At 45.5% G+C, this 25,585-nt stretch overlaps 1 protein-coding gene across 7 annotated transcripts in view; it reads left to right on the top strand.

Annotated features, from left to right (window-relative positions):
• The window catches only part of PTPN13 (protein tyrosine phosphatase non-receptor type 13), a 107,971-nt gene that overhangs the window by 60,696 nt on the left and 21,690 nt on the right, over positions 1–25,585 (top strand). For 4 of the 7 annotated variants that reach the window (XM_033160650.1, XM_033160655.1, XM_033160651.1 and 1 more), the window contains 15 exons: positions 508–690; positions 2,936–3,098; positions 5,705–6,128; positions 7,229–7,326; positions 8,698–8,787; positions 9,159–9,266; positions 10,835–10,966; positions 13,159–13,622; positions 15,765–15,908; positions 19,712–19,805; positions 20,608–20,693; positions 21,343–21,505; positions 23,834–24,048; positions 24,141–24,239; positions 25,151–25,515. In XM_033160650.1, coding sequence (XP_033016541.1) covers positions 508–690; positions 2,936–3,098; positions 5,705–6,128; positions 7,229–7,326; positions 8,698–8,787; positions 9,159–9,266; positions 10,835–10,966; positions 13,159–13,622; positions 15,765–15,908; positions 19,712–19,805; positions 20,608–20,693; positions 21,343–21,505; positions 23,834–24,048; positions 24,141–24,239; positions 25,151–25,515 — 2,828 coding nt within the window. The remainder of the gene's footprint in view (positions 1–507; positions 691–2,935; positions 3,099–5,704; positions 6,129–7,228; positions 7,327–8,697; positions 8,788–9,158; positions 9,267–10,834; positions 10,967–13,158; positions 13,623–15,764; positions 15,909–19,711; positions 19,806–20,607; positions 20,694–21,342; positions 21,506–23,833; positions 24,049–24,140; positions 24,240–25,150; positions 25,516–25,585) is intronic. The other 3 variants (XM_033160656.1, XM_033160653.1, XM_033160654.1) reach the window with 2 other exon arrangements.

The following is a 25,585-nucleotide window of genomic DNA, read 5'->3' as shown; positions in this document are numbered from 1 at the left end:
ACAACTGGCATGTGGCCCCTGGAAGATTGCCCATGAGGCAATGTGGCCCTCAGGCTGGAAAAGGTTAAATAGTCCTGAAGTATAGGAAAGCCACATCATGCATTTCGGAAAATCCTTGCTGATTTTTGGTGATGTCTTACACGTAGGTTGCAGCTAGCCAGAGCCAGTAACAACCAAGAAAAGAGATGTGTTTAAAATATTTATTTATCTAGTTAAAGTGATTTGTTGCAGATTCAATATGTATTCATTGGTGTAGAACTAAAGTCACACACACACACACACATACAGTTTTATAATTGAACACGATTAATGTACAATGTATGTTCACATTTGTTTTTATGTGAAATAAATAACAAAAACGGGGGGTGAATCTGAACGTAAGGCCACATTTTTCTTCTTTTGAACTGTACAACATTTTTACACTCGTCAGTATCCTCAGATTAACTTTTCTCACAAACATTTCTCTCTGTGTGTCTCTCTTTCTGTGCCTCCTTTCTCGTTGTGCAGATTTGCCAAAGGCTGACAGAATACGGCGTTCATTTCCACCGTGTGTTGCCAGAGAAAAAATCTCAGACTGGGATTTTGCTGGGAGTTTGCCCCAAAGGAGTTCTCATTTTTGAGGTCCACAATGGAGCCCGCACACCTGTCCTCCGCTTTCCGTGGAGAGAAACAAAAAAAATATCCTTCAGCGTACGTTGGTAACATTTCCTCCTTCCACCACCACCACCACCAGTACAATCACAGACTGGACAACTCAACTCCTGCCCACCCACCCACCCACGAAACTCCAGTTACTATATTGGCCCGAATATAAGACGCACCTGCAAATAAGCTGCACCTTTAAAAATTGAAGGAGGGAAAAGAAAAAAAAGACAATACCTGGGCTGCTTCCTGGGGGCGGGGAGACGCACTGCTTTGCCGGCGGCCTTCCCCCCTCTTTCTGGCGGCTTGGGAGAGGCTTGGGAGTGGCAAGCGGGCTGCGCACTGTTGCCCCACGCTCCTGGGCTGCTCTTGGGGGGGGCGGAGGCCGCCGGCAAAGAGGCACGCCCCCCCCCCAAGCAGCCCGGGAACATGGGGCAACGGCACGCAGCCTGCCCACTGCTCCCAAGCCTCCCTGGAGCCGTTGGGAGAAAGGGAAGATCTCGAATATAAGCCGCACTTTTAACTTTTCGCTAAAAGAATTTGGAGGAAAAGTATGGCTTATATTTGGGCCAATGCGGTATCTACAGTATCCACATGCCAGAAGAAGAAGAGTTTGGATTTGATATCCCGCTTTATCACTACCCTAAGGAGTAGTGATAAAGTGGCTAACATTCTGCTTTCCCTTCCTCCCCCACAACAAACACTCTGTGAGGTGAGTGGGGCTGAGAGACTTCAGAGAAGTGTGACTAGCCCAAGGTCACCCAGCAGCTGCATGTGGAGGAGCGGAGACACGAACCTGGTTCCCCAGATTATGAGTCCACTGCTCTTAACCACTACACCACACTGGAAGATACCGTGTGCTCCACAGTGTGTGGTATATAGTTTATTAATAAAAGCTAGATGAGCAGCAAGCCAGGCCGTATCATGCTAGAGGAGTTGAGGATATTTGCTAGCCGATCTGTCACTGTGCTGCTGGAGGCATCTCATCCACTGAAGACCGATAATGGAGTGGGAGGAACCTTACAGTACAGTCCTTCAGAGACTGTACCACTTCAGAATGCAAATGGGGAGGGGGAACGGGGGTTGTATGCATAATTGCTTCCTTTCCGCCAGTGCCAAAATTCTTCATGATAGGCATTTAGACTGACCTTTTTCTCCCTGCTCAGCTACCATTCTATATGCAGGGAAGCTTTCCCATTTTTCTTTTAACAGGAGGAGCTCTCAGACATACAGGCCTCCCTCTCTATTCTGAGGTGGTGGAGTCTCGGGAGGCTTGTGTCATGTGGTGTGTGTTTTTCGCCCTGAATGTGTAGGTTGACTCTGACTCTCACTAATATTACAGCACTTTCGAATCCCATTGATTTCAAGCCGTGGAGTTGAAAAGATGCTCAATTTATTGTTACCCTTTTAGTTCTTCTGTTCCTCATTCCGAGCACCAAATGGTGAATACAGAAAAAACAATGCCTGTGGGGGCCAAATTACATGTGATGTTAAGTTTGTGTGATTATTTGGAGATTAGCCTCAGAGATGGGTGGGTAGGAGCAGGAATGTGCCACATGAAGGGGAGGGTAGTCTTTATTAGCATCAGTGTAAACTTCACTCCTGCAGCCAATAGCAGATTTGGAAAAAGATGATTGGAGGAAAGGACTAAGTGCATTCTGCAACAGGTACTTTCTGCAACATGTCCTTAACACAAAAATTGTGGATTTATACTGGGCCCGTCCACACATCATTCCACTTTATTCGTTGTTCTGAGATAATTCCCCAGTGTTGCCACATTTTTGCCATCTGGTGGGGCCCACATTCCCTGTAGCGCAACAAGAGTGGAACAAAACCCAGAACATTAGTGGTACGAAATAGGAAAGGAATTCAGCAGTCACCAGCTGGAAAAAAGCAGTGTGTCCGTCCACGCTGAAACTTTTCCAGGTGGAAACAATATTGAAAGTGGAATTGCATATAACTGCCCTGATACAATCATGAGCACAAACCATCATGAATGCACAATAAAAAGGACCTCTGGAGGAGCACTAAACCTCCACACCATGATCTTGATCTTGCTTGTCCTGCACTTTGAATACTTTCACGTGCAGTATAACCCTTGCATAATATTTAGCTTAGCTATAATTGCATTTTCTGCAGCTCAAGTTTTGTAGTGATGAACAGTGTCGCTACAGCAGTCCAGTCAACTGTTTGCATATTGCAAGTTCTGTTCTTGAATAATGATTTGCATCGCCCCAAAGCTGGAAAGTATCCTATATATGTGTCTGTCTTTTACCTGTTTTTCCTGCTACAGAAAAGGAAGATAACTCTGCAGAACACATCTGATGGTATAAAACATGCCTTCCAAACTGACACCAGCAAGACCTGCCAGTACTTGCTGCAGCTTTGCTCTTCGCAACATAAATTTCAGCTCCAGATGAGAGCCAGGCAAAGTAACCAGGATGCTCAAGAAATAGGTAAGCACAGTGGCTGGTTCTGTCCTCTTGCTCCTCCTGCTGCTGTTGCTATTCTGTATACTGTCTGTGTGTTGGACCTCAGCTTGCCGAAGAGAGAGCTACTCCGATTGGGAACAACTTTGAGAAGAACAGCACATAACTGAGATGCTCAAAAGCTTGCATTAGGTCCCCAGGCCAGGTTCAAGGTTCTTGCATTAATTTAGAAGGCCCCTAGCAACTTCTAAAAACTAAAGGCAAATAGTAGGGGAAGAAATGGAGGCAGTGAGAGATTTCACTTTCTTGGGTTCCATGATCACTGCAGATGGTGACAGCAGTCACGAAATTAGAAGACGCCTGCTTCTTGGGAGAAAAGCAATGACAAACCTAGACAGCATCTTAAAAAGCAAAGACATCACCTTGCCGACAAAGGTCCGTATAGTTAAAGCTATGGTTTTCCCAGTAGTAATGTACGGAAGTGAGAGCTGGACCATAAAGAAGGCTGATCGCCGAAGAATTGATGCTTTTGAATTATGGTGCTGGAGGAGACTCTTGAGAGTCCCATGGACTGCAAGAAGATCAAACCTATCCATTCTCAAAGAAATCAGCCCTGAGTGCTCACTAGAAGGACAGATCCTGAAGTTGAGGCTCCAGTACTTTGGCCACCTCATGAGAAGAGAAGACTCCCTGGAAAAGACCCTGATGTTGGGAAAGATGGAGGGCACAAGGAGAAGGGGACGACAGAGGATGAGATGGTTGGACAGTGTTCTCGAAGCTACTAACATGAGTTTGGCCAAACTGCAAGAGGCAGTGAAGGATAGGCGTGCCTGGCGTGCTCTGGTCCATGGGGTCACGAAGAGTCGGACACGACTGAACGACTGAACAACAACAAAGCAACTTGGGGTGTTTGCATACAACTGCCATCATCTACAGCTGTTAAATTTAATTGCTTAAAAAAATGTAGGGAGCAATAAAGCATATATGGGCAAAAAAATAACATGAATGTTGCCTGATAATAATAGTTCTTGCCACCTGTGTATATAGTACATATTTGTTGTGAGAAGCTGACAAAGAGACAATAGCTCGGTGGAGAATGTTCAGCCCATGGTGTCTGCCAGAAACCCAGCTGACAAGGTCTTACAGTAAAGGAGGAGGAGGATTAGTTACAAATGGAGAGATAATGGTTTCTTTCATGTAAAACCTTTGTAAGGCGAGTCTTGTGTACAGCACTGGGCACTGAGCTTAAATACAAGAGATTCAAATTCTTGAAAGAGTGCAAAAGGAGGACTGGCAGAGATTAGATGAAGATTAAGTGTTACATCGAAAGGCTTCAAAGAGCTGAAGACATTTCATGCTGGATAAAAGAGAGAGACGTGCATTTGAAGAGCCTCATGGCACATCCCTCTGTATGTTACGTCAGAGGTTGAAGTCCCAAGAAAAGTATGCACACGAGTTTTGGCCTCAGTCAGAAGTCCTGTCTGTCCCAAAACAGGATGGCATTGTGAAGTTTGGTTACTTTAGGACCGGGTGCTGAAAGCTCAGCTCAGATTTGGGGAGAGGGGTTTGGAGGCAAAACTGCTTCCCCTCCTTTGCATTTCAGGAGACTTTGCAGATTTAGGTATGGCAGTGTTCTGGAATCTGCTGGAATTCTTGAAACTTTGCCATTTTATATCTCCCAATGTACCCCATTCAGAGAATGGTAGCAGCCACAAAAGCATGGAAGCAAACCTTTGAGAGTGAGGCATTTGGGGTAATCTAAAATGGCAGCCTCTAGCCTAAAAAGGCAGGGGTGAAAAAACATGGAGAGGGCGTTCCAAAGGTGAGGTGCCACAACCCAAAGTGCTCTGTTCCTTGTTTCCTCCACTACTACCTCAAAAGAGAGAGCCAATCAGAGCAGGTCCTCCGAAGAACATCTGAAATGTCAGACAGACTGATGTGAGAGCAGATGAGCTTTCAGATATCTTTGTCCCAAACCACTTAGAGCTTTGAAGATTCAGACTAGTGCTTTGAATTGTGCCAGACACAAATTAGCAGCCGGCGTAGGTCTTTAAGTACGGACAGTGTAATTATTAGCATCACTGTTGTTTGTACTGGTGAGCAGCCGAGCTACTGTATCATGCATCCAATTTTCAGACGGGCTTTGATGGCAGCCCCTCTCCCCCTGGATTGTGGGGCCCAGTGACTCCTTTTTGTCCTAGAAAAAAAAGACAGCGCCCACTGGTAAGCGTTATTTTTAAAACATTAACTCAGTGTATTGTGTGCACATAGGGCTGTGTGTGCACCGTGCATTTAAAGTGCATGGCATCTTCCCCCCCAAAAAAAATAAATCCCAGGGAGCTGTAGCTTACCCCTCCAGTACCATTAACACACTGCAGTTACAAGGATTCATTTGGGGGAAGTCACGCTCTTTAAATGTATGGTCTGTATGCACCCTAAACACCATCACCCATCTAGAGTTACTGCTGGATTGTGGCTACTGAGTGTATTGAATTGGTCAACATTGGAGCCCTGTAGAGCTTTAAGAGTCACGGCTGCCATATTTATTTCTTCCAGATTTCCCAATCTACACAGAAGGCATTTTGGGGTGTGTTTCTTTTAAGTGCATAAACGAGTTTTCCATCTCCTTGCAGAGAGAGCATCATTTAGGAGCCTCAACCTCCACACGGATTCTGTCAAAGGGTTCAACATGGGTCGTGCCATCAGCACCGGCAGCCTGGCCAGCAGCACACTGAACAGGCTCGCGGTCCGCCCGTTGTCGGTGCAAGCAGATATTCTCAAAAAGCTCTCCTACTCTGAACTCTCCCTCTTCCAGTCTGCCCAGAGCTGTTCCAGGGACAAAAACGAGAAGCTGCCCTGGGAGGAAAGGCCCAGAATCATGAGCAAATCCTTTCACGACCTGACCCAGAGCCAGGTGTCTGTCAGCCCGCTTCGTAAAAACGTTATCGCCCCCGTGGACGCCTCTTCACGGAGAATGGAGGAAATGATGGGGAAGATCTTCCAGCAGGTGCCAAAATCTGACGCTGAATCAGCGGCTGGAGGAGCAAAGCTCAACAAGTAAGGATTTCTCTTGCGGACTGGTTTTAACATGGCTGTTCCTGTAGGTAGCTACTCAGAAGTACCGGTACATCCCTTTGAAGGTGCTCTGTGTAATGTTTAAAGCAGAAATTGATATCATGTGGCCGCCCCACATGCTGTGGGACTCCAGTTCCCATCAGCCTCTGTCACCTTGGCCCATTGCTCAGGGGTCAGCAGAAGTTGTGATCCATCAATATCTGAAGGACCACAGGTTCCCCATCCCTGGTTTAAAGTCTCTCTTGCATAGCCTGAAACATAGGCAGTGCCTCCAAGCCACCGGTGCTGAGTGAAATCAGTGTGTGCATCTGGGACAAAGCATGGCTTTTCATTTTTGCGCTTGCCACACTGCCACTGCCACAGGTTAAGCATTTCTCAGTGGCATTCGCATGGAGGTTGCAGCATTTAAATTGGTCTTTTTTCCTGTTGCTGTCCTCATGGCAAACTCTGGTTAACGTGTGTACACCGTTTTTAGGGAGGGCAGTTACCATTGCCACATAAGTTCTCCAAGTCCTCTCTTGTATTTACAGCATTTCCTAATGCCCTGCAGTCAATAGCTGGGATCCTTGGGCTATATTAAACGGTTGGTGTCTTTAGGCCAAAAGCAAGCAGAGATCCATTTTTAGATCAAAAGTGAATTCCTGGGCATTTTCCAGCACTTTCACCTTGTTATATTTCCTTAAGCTTTTTATAGTTCAGTGACCCATGCCTCAGGTGTCAGGGGCCACCGTGTGTTAGGACGTACTGCAATTTTGCAAAATTGCACAGGATTCGTTTTCATTTCATCATCCTAAAATGTCTTCGCCACCAGCTGTTTCATACTTTTTCCCATGGAGCTCTGATTCTACACAGAATAAATGTTTCCATGATTCTACACAGAATAAACACCTCCATGTTCACTGATTTCCACTGGTGCATTCTTAATGCCCAGAAGTGGCGTTACCTTTACACCAGTTTGTGTTTTGTTTGTCATGTTTATATCATTATTTTTCCCCCTTTTCCCTTTGTTCCCTTCTATGTTTTGTTTTCCTCTCCACTTCTCTTTCACTGCTTCTCTTTTGCCATTTCCCAACCACCTTTAGTTCACACTCTCATGCAGGTTTAAATTCCAGCCTAGAAAGAAGGAAAAATGAATCTGATTCTTCATCCACTGAAGACGGTGGCCAAGCCTATGTTGTAGGTCAGCACTGTTTGATTCAGTACTTTTTTACAATGAAATTTAGACCTAATGACTGGGTTTTTAAAGGGCCATTAGTAATTAACTTGAACCGTGTACAGACTTAATCCTGGGATAGCTCAGTTGGTAGAGCATGAGACTCTTAATCTCAGGGTCGTGGGTTCAAGCCCCACGTTGGGTAAAAGATTCCTGTGTTGCAGGGCGTTGCACTAGGTGACTCTCGTGGTCCCTTCCACCTCTACAATTCTGTGATTCTATACTGTCATTTTTGGTGATGCTGATTCCTGCCCCACCCCCCATCGAAGCACTTAAGTACCACAGCTCCTCTTTATAAAAAGCAGATAGCTTGTTCCTAAATAAATATTGCAACAAGAACAGTTGCACTGCAATGGTTAGGAATGTAAGAAGCTGTCTTGATAACCAGTTGGGCAACTGGGCTGTCTAGCTCAGTGTTGCTAATACTGACTGGCAGTTACAGGTAGGTAGCCGTGTTGGTCTGCCATAGTCAAAACAAAACAAAATAAAAAATAAAAAAAATCCTTCCAGTAGCACCTTAGAGACCAACTAAGTTTGTTCTTGGTATGAGCTTTCATGTGCATGCACACTTCTTCAGATACTTCAAAATCTCCAGCCCTACTTGGAGTTGTTGGGGATTGAACCTGGGACCTTTTGCATGCAGAGCATGTGGCTCTCCCACCGAGCTATGAGTCCTTTAAAAGAGAGAGAGATCAGGGGACTTCACACACAGGTCCAGTCGCTCATCTTGTGCCCCTGTTTAATATAGTTCCACTGCCTTTGTTGTGGGTGGAAGCAGGTCCATGCAGGGCTGGTCTGAGGCCAGGGCAGGAGTCTTGTTAGAATAAAGTTATAAACTCCTGGCATGACTGCGAAAGTTGGGCCCCTGCATGGGCCTGGATAGTTCTTCCACTGCATGAAGCCCCTGTAGCATGGCATCACTTCCAGAACCATAAGTAGTCTTGCATGAGGAATATCTGACTCTGGAAGACCCTGCAAAGGCACTAAGTTAGATGGAATCTGCATGCATTAATGTACACATATTCAAAACAGGGCCTGATTGCTTTGTGGAGATAAAATTGTTAAATGTTCATCAGATTGCATATCCTAAAGGATGTGTTTCATGTAGGAAGGAGAAGAGCTTCCTTTCCCCCAAAATGTTGAAGCAGTGTTGAGCCCTATCATTAATGCCCCTCTTGAGTTGCAAGAAGAGTTGTTTTTAATTACACGGCGAATTCAAGTGAAGCTTGACTTGAAAGGTTCCAAGTCCTTCGTGTTATGTCATGTTCCAAGAAATAAATATGCCCTGCTGTATCTCAGTGACTCCCCTCCCCTCCCCTCCCCTCCCTTTCCCTACAGACGTTCTACAAACAAAGCAGAACCCACTGTTGTTGCCAGAAAGGGAGATCAGCTTGGTAAACTTGAAAAAAGATGAAAAGTATGGCTTAGGTGAGTTGATGTCACTTTGAAAGTCATGTGTAAAGACAGAAATAAGCAAAAATTGAGCATGCAGTTTGATTAGGTCGAGCAGGTTGTGGTGGAGTTCAGTCTGAAAAATGCCTTTCGTTTTTGAATGAAATGTCCCCAGGTTTAGAAAGCTATCAGACATTGGAACAGACTTAACACTTATGTCCTACCTAACTCTACCTCTAGATTCCCCACTGGGGTAAACTGACCATTATCCTTATCTAAGATATTGGAGGACACACCCCTTTACACAGGGAAATTATTAGTAAACCACGGTCCATGGGTCTCTGAAAATCTCATGAAACATTGCCACAAATGTTTTATAAAATTTACTAAATAACTGCTTTAAACAGGGTTTCAGATCACCGGTGGGGAGAAAACTGGAAAGCTTGACCTTGGGATTTTCATTCACTCAATAACTCCTGGAGGACCAGCAGATTTGCAGGGATCGCTAAAACCAGGTAAATCTTAGGCTTGCTACTGTGTGCTGAAAGAAAGCAGTAGAAATACTGCCAGAATATTAAAAACACTGACTTAAAAAAACACTATATAATTGACAAAAGGTGCTGCATACATTTTTAATGTTGAAATGCTAAATGTTGCCATTGGCAATGACATTAGAAGTGATTGGAAGACACGCTTGCCACTAATTTTGGAAAATGAAATGCAATGAATGGCCCTATCAGGCAATTACACTTTTTATGTAGGCGAGCTATATTGCCAACCATCTGCAATTGATGGCTGCCTGTTGTTTGGTTTGTTAGTTTACGGCTTAACAGCTCATCTTGGAAAAATAAAGTTTCAGTGCTAGAAAACATTGTAGAGTGTGGGTATTATCTCCTATCTCCCTCCCTCCCCAGAACCAATGGGGCTAATTATAGCAACTCCAGAAGGGAGCTGTGTAGATCAGGGGTAGAGGCAGGGAAGAAATAACCCCTTCTCTGGTGAAATGAACAGCCCCACACAACTGCTTTGAAGTTTTTTATTGAGACACCAACAACCAGCAACAACCAAAACGTAACCACAGGGGGGATCTTGAATACCAATCACACTTGTTTCATCCTTATTATATTTTCACCCCACCTTTCCCTGCACCCATTTTAGCCAAATGACGGCTATGTGAGGTAGGTTAGGCTGAGAGATAGTCACTAGCCCAAAGTCACACAGCAAGCATTATGGCCGTGTAGAGATGATTTAAAATCTGGGTCCAAAAGAACCTTCGAAGAACTAATGGCAGTGTGATACAAGACTCTCCCATTCAATGCATCATGGGAGCCATTGCTTGGGAAAATGCATATGCTAAGGGAAACTGCATACAGTTTTTTAAAATTTTGGTGAAAATGCATATGAATTTTCATGCAGACTTTGTGTGTGTGTGTGTAAGCGACGTGGATGGCGCTGTGGTCTAAACCACTGAAGCCACTGAACCTCTTGGGCTTGCCGATCAGAAGGTCAGTGGTTTGAATCCCTGCGACGGAGTGAGCTCGTGTTGCAGGGTCCCAGCTCCTGTCAACCTAGCAGTTTGAAAGCACGCCAGTACAAGTAGATAAATAGGTACGGCTGTGGCAGGAAGGTAAACAGTGTTTCTGTGCGCTCTGGCACTCGTCACGGTGTCCTGTTGCGCCGGAAGCGGTTTAGTCATGCTGGCCACATGACCGGGAAAGCTGTCTGTGGACAAACACCGGCTCCCTTGGCCTGAAAGCGAGATGAGCGCCGTAACCCCATAGTCGCCTTTGACTGGACTTAACCATCCATGGGTCCTTTGCCTCCTCTCTCTCTCTCTCTCTCTCTATATATATATATATACATACATACATACATATATATATATATATGCAGAAATGAGCCAAACCAAACTTAAGATTGGAAAAATGAGAAAGTGAAATTGCCAAATTTGTCCATCATTTGCAACGCACCAAGCACTAAATGGATGTTGGACATCTGCGCCTGTCAGTGGATTGCTCCATGGCCCCTCTGTAAAAGCTTGAAAATGTATTGTTTTTATCTCCGAATCAATCTCTCTCCATAGGGGACCGCTTGATATCAGTGAACAGTGTGAGCTTGGAAGGGGTCCGCCATCACACAGCGCTGGAAATTATTGAGCATGCTCCAGAAGAAGTGACCCTTGTCATCTCGCAGCCTAAGGAGGGGCATACAAAAGGTATTCCGCTAAGTTTTATCATTATTGTTCGTTTTAAAATTGTTTCCCTTACGTTTTAAAATTGTTTCCCTTACATCATCGGTGAGGAACCTTTCTTTGCCCGACGGGCCAGATCGCTATCTGCCCCCACCCCCTGCAGACCAACTTGGGCAGGTGGCTGGGACAACCCACCTGTCAATCAAATGGCATTATCCCACCCACCTGCCAGATTCCCTTGTGCAGCACTTCCTAAGTGCCTAACAGTCAGCTGGTTGTTGGGTGCTTGGAAACCACAGCACAAAGGGACTTGCCATACCTATTCTTGCCAAGCACAGAAGAAGAAGAAGAAGAAGAGTTTGGATTTGATATCCCGCTTTTCACTACCCGAAGGAGTCTCAAAGCGGCTAACATTCTCCTTTCCCTTCCTCCCCCACAACAAACACTCTGTGGGGTGAGTGGGGCTGAGAGACTTCAGAGAAGTGTGACTAGCCCAAGGTCACCCAGCAGCTGCATGTGGAGGAGTGGAGACACGAACCCGGTTCCCCAGATAACGAGTCTACCGCTCTTAACCACTACACCACACAGAGCTCTAGCAAGGCTACTTTCTGCAGGGATAAGCTTGACATCACATATGAGGTAGGTAGGCATGGTTCAAGGAGGACACCCATGCTGGGCCAAATTTGACCCACGGGCCAGAGATTCCTCACCCCTGTTTTAGATAAATAGTTGGTGTAATCTGCACATTTCGCTAAGTTTTTTTCCCCTTTTGTACACCTATACACAATAGCACAACCCAGTTGCAGTTGTTCTTGTCGTTGCAATTAGAAAGTAATTTCCATGTTCCCCTTAAGGCACTGTTATGCAGCAGGTTTTAGCAGGAATTGGCTACACCTTCGGCCACATATCCAGGGGTTCTGCAACACTAAAACTTGCCAATTAACACCCAGCTAGCATAATTTATCATCCGATAAAATTAGCTTGTGGGTGGAAGGAAAGGGACAGCTTTGGAGCAAAGTTGCAGATTGTTGGGGGTGGATGGAATTGATAAGCTGACATAGCTCATTAAATCAGGGTTTGTTTGTTTGTTTGTCTATCTAAATATTTGTACCCTGCCTTTCAGCCCAGATAGGCCCACAAGGACACTTGCAGTCATTGAAAGCAGACAATAAAATTACTTACTTTTATAACTAGTAAAAGCAGAGAGCTTTTATAAGTAGTAAAAGCAGATAGCTAGGAGTCACCAAAAAGCTTCGCATGAGGGGAATCCAGACTAAAGGCCTATTGAAGCAAAAAGAAAAAAGAGGCCTATTGAAGCAAAAATGTTTTTATAACCTGCTTAAAAGGCCATTAAGGAAAGGGTCTGTTTGGCCTAAAGCAGGGGTCAGCAAACCTTTTCAGCAGGGGGCTGGTCCACTGTCCCTCAGACCTTGTTGGGGGCCGGACTATATTTTGGGGAAAAAAATATGAACGAATTCCTATGCCCCACAAATAACCCAGAGATGCATTTTAAATAAAAGCACACATTCTACTCATGTAAAAACAGGCTGATTCCCGGACCATCCGTGGGCCGCATTTAGAAGGTGATTGGGCCGCATCCGGCCCCCGGGCCTTAGTTTGAGGACCCCTGTCCTAAAGTTTTCTGATCTGGGTGCCAATTAGGGATGGAGGAGAAATTCAGTTCAGTTTGCATTTAAAAGTGAACTTAACCTGATTCGCAGTTTCCAAAACAATACACAAACTGAAACTACTTGACCATACTTAAAAATTCGCACTTCTTGGAATTTTGCAGTGCAGTTCTCCAGCCAAGTAATTTGTACAAAGAAATGCATGTACTAAAGTGTGCATCTAAATAAATATATTAGTGAAAATAGCATACAAAAATATTAGGGGAAATTGCTTTGGGAGAAACCACATGTATTAGGCAAAATTGTTTATAAAAATACAGGAGAAATCCACACAAAAATGTTGGATCCACACACAAGGCCACTTTAAAAATAAATTCGCAAACTGAAGCAGAAATGTGGAGAATTAAAGCTTAAAGCCCATGTAGGGCTGAGAGGGAAAGGGGGAAGGATTTGGCTGTAGGATGGAGCACCTAGGCACAAGACCTGAGCATATTTTGGATTATTAGCTGAGATATGTATGTCTCAACTGACCAGTGTATTGGGTTATTTAAATAATGCTTACTGTTGGGAATTTTCCTTTCTCCTTAGCACTATCAAATCTCCTCAGTGGCACAAAGGGGTATTTTAAAAGGCTGCCACTGACACTGGACAATGAGGCAGAGTCGTCTTCAGAGGAACACAACCAGCCACTGAGCCAGCAGAGGCCTACCTCTGGAAGCTTATCTGGCCTTGGCTCGGCTAAACGGGACGGAAGCCTCAGCTCCCAAGACTCCAGGACCGAGAGCGCCAGCCTGTCCCAGAGCCAAACAAATGGTGGTTTCAGCAACCATATCGGCGACAAGCCCCAGCCGGAATACCAGAATTGCATCGATTCCCAGCTTGCCCTTTCTAAATTCAGCGAAAGAGGTGGAGCATCTTTGGAGGCAAACACAGCAAAGGCCAAAAAGGCTGGGACGGCGGAGACCGTGGAGTATTCTGACCGAGGAGATTCTGACATGGATGAAGCCACTTACTCCAGCAGCCAGGAACCAGCAACAGCGGCCGCCAAAAAGGCACAGTCCATTTCTATACCACTTTGCTTCTCTTTTACCCCCGTACCATCCACACCATACCTTTAAAGCGCCATGATGCTGCTTTAAACAGTCACGGTTCCTCCCCCCCCCCGAATTCTGGGAACTGGTTTCTTAAGGGCCTGAGAGTTGTTAGGAGACCCCTAGTTCCCTCACAGAGCTGCCAGTATGCAGAGTTCCTTGGGAGAGGGGATTGGTTGCTCAACCACTCTGCAAATGGAAGCTTTGTGAGGAGAGAAAGGGTCTCCTAGGAACTCTCAGCTCTCTTTAACAGTTCCCAGGATTCCGTGGGGGCAAGCCACAGTTGTGAAAGTGGTATAAGAGTGCTTTAAATTCATGGTGTGGATGAGGTCTTACTATAATTACTGGTTCGTTTCAAAATTAAAACAGGGGAGTAAGATGGGCTAGGTGGGGGTCGCCCACCGGCGCTTCCATTGCTTAACCGCTCTGGCACTTTTTACTAACACTTTGGGGGCTTATTTTCTCAAGGAGAAATTCCTTGCAAGCGTATATTAGCCTATGTGATCAGCAAAAGAAAAAAACAGGAGCTTGGTGTTGGTTCCGGAAAGCACATTTCAGCACGCTTGCACTGTTTATTGTGAGGTTCCCCACCCCGTCAAATCCCCGCCTGCCTGGGAAATGGGCACTTGAGATGTCTCCGCTTATTGAGGTCTCTTTCTGTTGTGGGTATGAATCATTTTAACAGGAGGGTTGCTGGTAAACAGGACAGTGGCACACTAAAAGCGATGCTGTTCCAAGTGGTGACAGCTGCCTTATGGGATAATCGTGGCGAATTCAGTAGGCAAAGACATGAGTCATTTACGCAACATTATTTCCTCTCATTTTACTTCTCCCCCACTCACTTTGACTGCCCAGCTGCAGTCCTATCAGGGTAATTTTTGTTGCCTCTATAAGTCAACAGAATTTGTTTGCAGGCAAGGACCGTTTTTCGTGATGGAGCTACATTCCATTCAGAAAAGAACACCCAAGGGTGCAAACAAAATCCATGTGGAGTGGGTGTGGTCTGGGCGACATAGAGAAGTTCTCCATCCCCAGTGTATGGCATACCCCACATATCTCCTTGCTTTATGCCTCCTTCCTAGGCAGAGGTCCTCAGAAATAGGAGCTTAGGTGAAGGTAAAGGGACCCCTGACCATTAGGTCCAGTTGCGGACGACTCTGGGGTTGTGGCGCTCATCTTGCTTTATTGGCCGAGGGAGCCAGCATACAGCTTCCGGGTCATGTAGCCAGCATGACTAAGCCACTTCTGGCAAACCAGAGCAGCACACGAAAACGCTGTTTACCTTCCTGCCGGAGCGGTACCTATTTATCTACTTGCACTTTGACGTGCTTTTGAACTGCTAGGTTGGCAGGAGCTGGGACCAAGCAATGGGAGCTCACCCCGTTGCGGGGATTCAAACCACCAACCTTCTGACTGGCAAGCCCTAGGCTCTGTGGTTTAACCCACAGCGCCACCTGCATCCCAGGAGCTTAGTTACATGCTGGTATTTCCCTCTTAGTCTGACCCTGGAATATCCCGCCCCTGTCAGCCCAAGGCAGTTTTCACAAAACACTTTTAAAATCCCATTCTAACATCCTTTATGCTACCCCCCTGCTCTTTAGCCAAAACCTGCCCATCTGGTGCGTGTTGTGACCGGATCACGTGAGGGTCCTGTAGGTCAGCTGACCGCTTGCTCAGGCACATAATGCTTTTATAGATCAGCTGCCCACACATGGCTGCATCACGCTGAGCAGTTTTGGCAGTGTATCTGACCCATGCAATTATTGGCATATTGATTCCTTCATTCTGGAAGATCTGTAGCTGCAGACTCTTTGATCCATAACACCATGAATGTCGCTTGAAACACTGCATCAAATGGTAGTTGCATTTGGAATATATCTGCTTAGATTTCAAGAGTGCTTCCCTGTTTTTTATCTGCGTTGTGTTTGTGCATGTGTAAATATTTATGTACGTATAATCTCATTTTACCCCGGTTTCAAACCTTTGGCTATCCCTGCTGCATATGTAATACAGGCCTAATCACAAATCACTTCTCTAACAGGGTATACTCTCTTTTTTTGTCTTTTCCTCTCTCTCTCTGTTTTTTGTCTGTTTTTTGTAAAGGAGCCTTACTTCATGAATTTGGCCAACTCAATGAATTCTAAAAAGTTTTCTTCACCGCCTCTTAAACCTGGAGATATCTTTGAGGTCGAACTGGCCAAAAATGATAACGGCTTGGGAATAAGTGTCACGGTACTGTTTGACAAGGTTTTTAGCTGTTTTCTCTTTTTTTTCCTCCACTCCGAGCGACCTGTTAAAAATGTATGGTTTACAGGGTAGCAGTGGACCTTAAAGAGGCACTGTCAAGTAGTTAAACCTGCTGCTAATATTTAACTTCTCTCAAAAAGTCTCAAGGCTGAGGTTCTGCATGACATTACATGCAAAGGGGAAGGATTCAGGGCAAGTTCTGCACATCAAGAGAAACCCGAGTGTTATGTTTAGTTCCTTGAAAAAAAGAAATGCACACACAGAGTGACTTGGTTCGTACATCACAGTAAAGCAAACTACCGTATTTTATGCTCCATAAGATGCAGTTTTTCCCTCCTAAAAAGGAAGGGGAAATCCCTATGCGCCTTATGGAGCGAAGGCTTCGCTCCCACGGCCTTCCCCCATACCCCGCCAAACGCAGCGGGGGATGGGGGGAGGCAGCAGGAAGTGACGGGGATGTTGCTGGATAGTGTCAACACCTCCATTCGCCGAAAGAAACTTCTTTTGGTGAATGGAGGTGCTGGGCATGATCCAGCAACATCTCCGCTGCAAAGGCGGCGGGGGATGGGGGGAGGCAGCAGGAAGCGAAGGTGATGTTGCTGGGTTGTGCCAGGTGCTGGGCACGATCCAGCAACATCCCCTTCGCTTCCTGCTGCCTCTCTCCATCCCCCACTGCATTCGGTGGGAGGTGCAGGGAGGCAGCTGCAATGCCTGCTTTTGGGATCGGTGGGCGGCAGGGAGGTTGGTGGAGGATTTCCTCCACCACCCCACGCACTGCCCTCCGATCCCAAAGGTGGGGGTGGTGGAGAAAACAGCGGGGATGCTGCTGCTTTCTCCACCACCCCGCGCGCCGATGACAAAAGCAGGCTCATCCCCGCATGCTTTAAAGGGACATGGGGACGAGGGGAGAAATGGAGCGTTCTCCCCTCATCCCCATGTCCCTTTAAAGCAAGCAGGGATGAGCCGCTGTGAAGGGCTCCCCATCCAGCGCACCCCTCCCTGCCTTTTAGAGGAGGAAAACCAGGAAAATATTTTCCCCTGGTTTTTCCCCTTTAAAAAACGTGCATCTAGTGGTCCGGAGCGCCTTATGGCCTGAAAAATACGGTATGTTGTGCATCACATATTGTTGGGCTCCAGCTAGGTGTGGGGGAGCGATTCAGTTGAGTCCTCAGTTAAAAGCAAACCTCCCTGTTTTCGCTTTCCAAAATGATATGGGCGCCAAAATACAGCCATCCTTCGAAATCTTCAGTTCCCTGACTTTTGCAATGCCACGTAATGTGTACAAAAACGCATACACTGGGGTGGTCCATAAAAATGTGTTTATTGGGGGAAATAACATTAAACATGTGTTATTTGAAAGGAAATCACTTTTCTAAAATGTGTACATTCAGCAAAAAAATTATTCCAACTTGTATATTCGGAGAAATTCTCACAAAAATTGTGGTGAAAGTTCGTGATTTTTTTTAAAGTGCAAATTTATGTGGACAACTGAATTTAGGATTGGAAAATCAGAAACTGAGAAAAACAAAAATTGCCACATTCTGAGATGATGGGAGTTGCAGTCCAACAACATCTGGAGGACCGCAAGTTTCCCACCCAGCATTATTACCATATTGTCATGTAGGACATCCACATTTCCTGTGTGAAACACCAGTATTTCCCACAGCACTCCTGATGTGCAGAGCTTCCCTAATTCATGCGTAAATTATGACTGAGATCAGAATTGAGTTTCCTAATGTATTACTATGCTGATAATGAATGGAAGCAGCAACAACAAAAATGCATACTTTCCTTACTTGTATTTATAACGCTGCAGAATTGCAGTTGTGACTCTCCTTGTCCCTGCAGGAAGGCTGCTGAAATCAGTGAATTACCTCTCAAGCGTAACTCTTGACTTTGTATGTGGTTCTGTTGCCACTTATTGGCACCAGACCGCATTGCCAGAGAGTCGATATAGCCTTGTCACACATCCTCTGAGCTCCCTCTGCTGGTTGTGAAGCAGAATACTACCAAATATTTATATTTACGCACAATTTGTAACCCATGGATGCTTTTAAAGTGCTGAGGGAGGTGGCACAGCTGTGCCTTATTTCACCTTGTTCCGCCTCCATCCCTTCATTTTGCACAAACCCCCCACTCTGCCTGTTGTATCAAGCAGAATTTTAGTTGCACTCCACCCCATTAACTTTGGGGAGGAGGCAGGAGGAATAGGGTAGGAGAACCCGCAATTGCATTGACTCTTGGCTGCTCAGCATATTGACCATTTCTGCATTAGAAGCTGGCAGCAGTAACCTCACATTTTGGCATGCCTTTTCATTTTATAAGAACGTAAGCTGAGTTCTGTACATGATCATTCGTACTTAATGGGCTGCAACTACTTGACAATGTCACTTTAAAGATAAAACTCCAAAAGCGGGTATACAATGCCGTGTCCTTGTGTTTATTGCTTTTTTGTGGGGGTGTCTTAAAGTGCTTTTTTAATGGCAATCTTTGGTTCACTTTCCAAAGATCAAATTGAAGGTTTGCATCTCAGAATCTTGGAAAGCAGTTTGGACAAGCAGAGTTGAGTAAATGCAGATAACTAGAAGAGGTATTTGTGGCTCACCCAAGGAAATCAGCTCAGGCATATTCCCCAGGGCATTTGTCCAAATTATGTAGAGTTCTCATCCTTTTCAAAGTAAATCAGTTTCCCATAAAAATGAAACACATTCCCTGCTTCCCTGTAACACACTTTAGAGTTGCGCAGTATTGTGAGCACGCTGGTTGCAGTTTCTAACCTGAAACAGAAAGCAAATGTGTTTTGCTGGCCCTGTACTAAATACTGTCAGCTTGGAATCCTATTAACACCTACATAGGAGTAGGAGTGAACCTACTGAGCACAGAGAGATTTACTTCCAAGTAAGCATACATAAAATAAGGCTGCTAGTTTAAAAGTGGACACTCTTAAGGAAGGAGTAGCCTTTTTTTAAGGCAGAGATGGGGAACCTGTAGCCCTCCTGTTGTTACTGAGCTACTCCTCCCATCGTCATTGACCGTGCTGGCTGGGTCAATGGGAGTGGGAGGCCAACAGTTCTGAAGAGCCTCAGATCCCCCACCCTCCAGTTTAGAGATTCATAGACCCCTCCCTGCTCAAGAACCTCGTTTCTGAAAGTGGACAAGTTCCCTCCCACCCCACCCCCTGATTGTGCTTTCTGTAATGTTGTGCAAAAAGAAATTCAACAATTGAGCTTTTCCCTTTTTGGAGATGCAGCAGTGGGGAAAGCTTCACCTGTTGGATTCTTGCCTGTCATGCAGCAGTTAAAGGCACAGTAAACTTAGCAGGAAATGGTGGCCAGCTTACTGCATTTTCAGACATTAAAAGAAACCCACCACCTAGCCTACTGAAGTTTCCTTCCCCCCCCCCCCCCAACTGAGCTTTCCATAACTCAAGAGGAAGAAGTGCACGTTAGTTTTCCCCTCTCTGTGTCTGTCTATATCCGAATGGCGGGACATGCATGATATACCCTCAGACTCATGCTTTGTTAACCTTCACAAATATTCTCGGTAGTTCTGTTATCAGAACTTTAAACTAGAATTCTGTACCCAGGAGAAGCCTTAGGAACCATCTTTTCGCTTGCACGGGGCTCAAAAAAGAAAAGAAAAAATTCCTTCTATAACGTTCTGGGTTTCATTTTTGGCTGCTGCTTGTCCTTGCTGATAGCCTGCATGAGTATGTTCTTTAAAGGATTGGGTTGGTGCCTTTGGTTTCGGATACCTGACTTTCCATTAAGGTGGTAACATTCGTCCAATTTATTGATCTGCAGGGTGGTGTGAACACTAATGTGAGGCACGGAGGCCTGTATGTAAAAGCTGTTATTCCCAAGGGAGCAGCTGAAGCTGATGGTAGAATTCAAAAAGGCAAGTATAATTAACCTTTATTTTCACGTTGGGATTTTGCAGCTTCCTGAATAGCCAGAGTTCTTGGAGAATATGAGAAAAGGGGGTGCACTTAGTTGGGCCTATCGAGACCCTACCAGCCTCAGTAGCTATTTAGGGCCTCAGTGTACAGAGGCAGCTTATTTCTAGATGTCAGATGTGGGGACGGGGATGGCTGGTCAGATTCAGGGACATCTGGCTGCCCACTGTTGGAAACAGGATGCTGGTCTTGACAGACCTTTGACCTGACCAAGAAGGTTCTTTTTTATGTTTTCATTCCACTGGCACTTTATCCTGCACAAAAAAAGGTAAAGGTAAAGGACCCCTGACAGTTAAGTCCAGTTGCGAACAACTCTGGGGTTGCGGCGCTCACCTCGCTTTAAACGAGGGAGCCGGTGTTTGTCCGCAGACAGTTTTTCCGGGTCATGTGGCCAGCATGACTAAGCTGCTTCTGGCAAAACCAGAGCAGCACACGGAAACACTGTTTACCTTCCTGCCGGAGAGGTACCTATTTATCTACTTGCACTTTGACGTGCTTTCGAACAGGTTGACAGGAGCTGGGACAGAGCAACAGAAGCTCACCCCGTCGCGGGGATTCGAACTGCTGACCTTCCGATCGGCAAGCCCTAGGCTCAGTGATTTAAACCACAGCGCCACCCGCATTGCACAAGTCTTTCTCAAATGAATAGCTGTTGACTGGAGCTCAGAGAAGAAACTTATTTTGTTGGGTTGTGCTTAGCCTCTGTTTACGGGATTCCTATAACCCTTCGTTGTTTGTTCCTAGGTGATCGTGTGCTTTCTGTCAATGGGGTTACTTTGGAAGGAGCTACCCATAAACAAGCTGTAGAAATCCTGAGGAATACCGGCCAGGTAGGAGGTTACAGCCTTGTTTCTCTGGGGCCAATTCCTATGTTACATTTCTAAGTTGCAGGAAGTTCCTGGGGGGAGAGGGAGGAGGAGGAACGACTATTGCTGCCACCATCCACCAAGCCCTTCTCAGTCATAGCAGAAGTGGCTTGCTTATTCTGGCAGCTGCTGCACTCCCCTGTCAGGCAAAAGCAGCTGTTGCCAGAGTATTCCCAGGAACCAAGGCTTTTGAAACATTAGGCGGTGCTGCTGCTGTCTTCAAAGATATGGTCAAGTATGTGGTGGCTCTTCCCTTCCAGAACTGTGTGGCAAAGGTCAAGCTAACCCTGGCGCCGTCCGCATATTCTTCCTTATTTGAGGTTGCAAAACTGGTAGAGGCAAGACTCAAATGCAAGCATTCATTTCTTAGGAGATTCGTGACATGAATTGGTTATCCATTCAAGAAAATTATTCACAAATCATTTCAGCTGCTGATACCCTCATCCAGGAGCTAAAAGGAAACAATGGCGTGGCGACATGCACCTCAGTAGTGGGGGGAGCATTCCACAGGCGTGGAGCCACCACTAGAAAGGCCCTGGTGCTGCATACTTCATCCTGTGCCGACCTTTTCCTTTATTTCCATGGTTAAGTGTCTGCATGCTTGTTTCTGCAGGAGGTTTGCCTGGTGTTGGAAAAGGGCCAGCCTCCAGCCGCCAGAGTCCATGCTCCAGTTACACCACAGTACACACCTCCAAACCAGCCCAACCACGCCGGGGCCCCAGAGAGACCAGTGAAGAAAATGACACATGCCAGAGACTACAACTTTGTCACTGACGGTGAGATTCTGTCAGAATGCAAAGTGGGCTTGAACCTCAATGGATTATTTTTATTTCTAGAATGGCAGGCCAGTGGATTGCGACATAACATGACATTAGAATGACTGCAGTGTCAAGCCCTTTGGGTAGAATTGCCTGATTGATTGATTTATTATATTTCTATTCCATTTCCAGTCAAATGAATACCAAAGTGGCTTACAAGCAACAAATAAATAACAATAATAGAATAGAATATCACAAGTGCAGCGTGAATCATATCATATAATTAACAGATAATAATTAAAACAGTTGCCATCTATAAAACACTATTAACAGACCAGTAACAAAATAAATAAATAAGCTAACATCACACTTACAGTGTGAGTCATAGTACAGTGGTACCTCGGTTTTCGAGCGTCTCGGAAGTTGAAGGTTTCGGAACCTGAACGCCGAAAACCCGGAAGTGATTGCTTCCATTTTCGAACGCGCCTTGGAAGTTGCACAGCTTCTGTTGTGTTCCCCCCCTTTTTTTCTCCATTGACTTTGCCAACCACCATTTGCACCTCGGTTGTCGAACGTTTCGGAAGTCAAACAGTCTTCCGGAACAGATTACGTTTGACAGCCGAGGTACCACTGTTTATGATTAACAAATCACTATGGCATTTAGAATCAATATTAACAAAATAACTTAAAAAGTAAACTAAAGACACTCACGCACTCCCCTTCTTCCAATGACTCATAATCTTTCACTCTATTCAGTTCATGAAAATAATAGTAGCCCTACAGGGCTGGTCCATGATCTCAGTTGAACCATTTGGACAAAACAGTAATGACCGTAATTATTATTAGTCTGCTTCTCCTTCAAGCAAGAACAATCGCTTACTTGCTTACCTGACCTACCTGTTCTCTGTTTTTATCACTTCCTGTTCTCCTTTTTTTCCTTCCAAAGGCCCCATTCACACCATACATTTAAAGCACTATGACACCACTTTAAACGGTCTCGCCTTCCCCCAAAGAATATTGGGAACTCCATTATTATTATTATTATTATTATTATTATTATTATTAATGTATACTCTGCCCATCTGGCTGGGTTTCCCCAGCCACTCTGGGCAGCTCCCAACAAAATATTAAAAACACAATAAAGCATCAAGCATTAAAAACTTCTGTAAACAGGGCTGCCTTCAGATGTCTTCTAAAAGTCAGACAGTTGTTTATTTCCTTGACATCTGGTGGGAGGGCGTTCCACAGGGCGGGTGCCACTACTGAGAAGGCCCTCTGCCTGGTTCCCTGTAACCTCACTTCTCACAGTGAGGGAACCACCAGAAGGCCCTCGGAGCTGGACCTCAGTGTCCAGGCTGAACGATGGGGGTCAAGGGTTTGGTAAGGGTGCTGAGTTTTTAGGAGGCCCCTGTTCCCCTCACAGATCTACAATTCTCAAGAGTGGGAAGGATTGATTGTTAAAGCACATTGTAGCTCTGTGAGGGGAGATAGAGGACTTAACAACTCTCATCAACCTTTACAGACTTTCCAGTTGTCATTACTGATGTTCGTTTTCAGTTTTCCCACTTGAGACTTTATTGCCATTGGAAGTAAACCAGGTCCCTTGTGTAAAGAAAAGAATTCCTATCTATTAGTGTGTTTATTCATATCCTGGGTTGTTTGGTTTGGTTTGGTTTTTCCTTACCACTTGCCCTATGTTCCAATGGAATTAAATTATGAAGGTTTGTATTTGTACCCTTTCTCCCAGTTCAGTTATTGTTCACGTTTGACACTCTCCATTCTGCACTCTTCCACGTGGCTTGGGCTGCATCCACACCAATGTTTAAAGCACTGTGGTACCACTTCAGCAGTCATAGTTTGCCCCCAGGGAATCTTGGGAAGCTACAATTCCCAGAGCGGTTTTGCAATCGACCCCTCCTTCCAGAAAATTCTGGGAATTGCAGCTCTGTGAATGTAATAATAATCTAACAACTCTCAGCACCCTTAATAAACTTCAGTTCCCAAGATTCTTTGAGTGCACCCATGGCTGTTAAAGTGATATCACAGTGCCTTAAATGAATGGTGTGGAAGTAGCCTTGGCTTGTTAATTTCTGAAGTACTGGCTGCTTTCGCTTGGGGGGCAACTTGTCCCAAGTTTCTAACAAGTGGTATAAAAATGTTCTGTTCTCATACTTCTGCAGCAACCAGAGCATCTTAGGCTGCGTGAGTATCGATTTTTCTGCTTTCCTTTTGTTGTGGATGTGTACTTAAGCATCTTGGTGCCTGAGGAGAGTGTTTGAGCATGACCAGCGAGTAAGATCAAGCGTCTTCACGTGCCGCAATGACATTTGCATTTCTTTTCTGCAGACAACACGTTTGAGGTGAAGCTGGTGAAAAACAGCTCGGGCCTAGGCTTCAGTTTCTGTCGAGAGGACAGCGTTTCTCCAGAGCAGCCAGGTTCCAGCATAGTCAGGGTTAAAAAGCTCTTCCCAGGGCAACCTGCTGCAGAAAGCGGACAGATTGAGGTTGGGGACGTCATCCTGAAAGTGAACGGAGCGTCTCTAAAAGGACTGTCCCAACAGGTGTGCACCTCTTTCTGTTCGCTTGTTTCAGTAGTAGACACACCTTCCTGTTCAGCGTTTGTGCCTGATATTTGAATCTCTTGTACATCTAGGAGGTTATATCAGCTCTTAGGGGAACATCTCCCGAAGTCACCCTCCTCCTCTGCAGGCCACTTCCTGGGATACTACCCGAAATTGACCCTTCTCTGCTGGTAAGAGTGGTAGTACATTGGGTGTTATGAGTGACTTTTTATGAAAAGGTGCATCAAAGATTCCATTGTTGTTGTTGTTGTTGTTGTTGTTGTTGTTTGCATACCATCCTTCATCCGTAGATCTCAGGGCAGTTCGCAACATAAAATCACAATATAAAAAACACAAAATATAGAATAAAAACAAAAACTTACCAATAATCCCCTCCTCCTGCAATCACATTTAAAAGGGTATAGGGCAGGCATGTCCAAAGTCCGTTTCCGGGGCCCAATCCTGCCCGTCAGTCGGTTTAATCTGGCCCCTGTGACAGTTTCTTTCCTGGGGTAAAATCCTAAAAAAAAAACTCAACAACTTCAATCCTAAAAAAAAAAAAAAGCTCAGCAACTTCAATCCTAAAAAAAAGGTTAACAACAGCCCTTCACTTCATCAAAGCTGGCCCTCTTTGAAAAAAGTTTGGACACCACTGATATAGGGTAATAATCAGCCAAAGACCTGGTTGAAGAGGAACGTTTTCACCTAAAGGTGTATAATGAAGGCGCCAGGCAAACTTCCATGGGGAGAGCGTTCCTCTAATGGGGAGCCACTGCAGAAAAGGCCTGTTCTTGTGTTGCCACCCTCCAGACCTCTCGTGGAGGAGGCACTAGAAGAAGGGCCTTGGATGATGATCGCAAGGTCTGGGTTGGTTCATAGGGGGAGAAGCGGTCCTTTGAAGCTTCACCCAAACAAAAAGTGTGTTTTTACTAATCTGGTGTAGGAGTCTAATATCCTCCAAAGTACTTCATGCAAACAATGATAACCTGGGTGGGCACAGTACATGCGCATTACGCATGACAGTGACACCCACTCTCTGAAACCGCAGCCAACAAGCTTGGGTCCTGTTTCTGCCATACTTTCTTGTCCTTTTTTCCTCCAGACGCCTATCCATTCCCCTCAGCAGATTTTCCCTGACGTCAGCAAAGGCAACCCTCAGCAACCTAACGGGGAGCAAGACGACAGCTCTGACGAAAACGAAGCCACGGACAAGGGCAGGAAGCGGATCAAGTCCCCCTCTCGAAGGGACAGCTACAGCGACAGCAGCGGGAGCGGAGGGGAGGAGCTTCCTGCGAATGTGGCCCAGATAGCGAGCACAAAGTGGAGCTCCGCCCTGTACCAAAACCCAAACAAATTAGCAGCTGAGGCAACTACTCCTTATGAAACGCCCTGCAGCCAAGAGGAAACTATTCGCACCATATATTGTGCTCCTCATGAGACACCAGGGAAACCAGAAACTGAGAACAGGCATGTGCTGTTGGCTCGTTTCGTTAAATTAATTTAGTCATATAGTTTTGTTTTTAACGTGATAACGTTG

Source organism: Lacerta agilis, chromosome 9 (genome assembly GCF_009819535.1).
Source record: "Lacerta agilis isolate rLacAgi1 chromosome 9, rLacAgi1.pri, whole genome shotgun sequence".
NCBI lineage: Eukaryota > Metazoa > Chordata > Lepidosauria > Squamata > Lacertidae > Lacerta > Lacerta agilis.
Note: the sequence above shows the minus strand (reverse complement) of the source record. Positions and strands in the feature narration are given on the sequence as shown.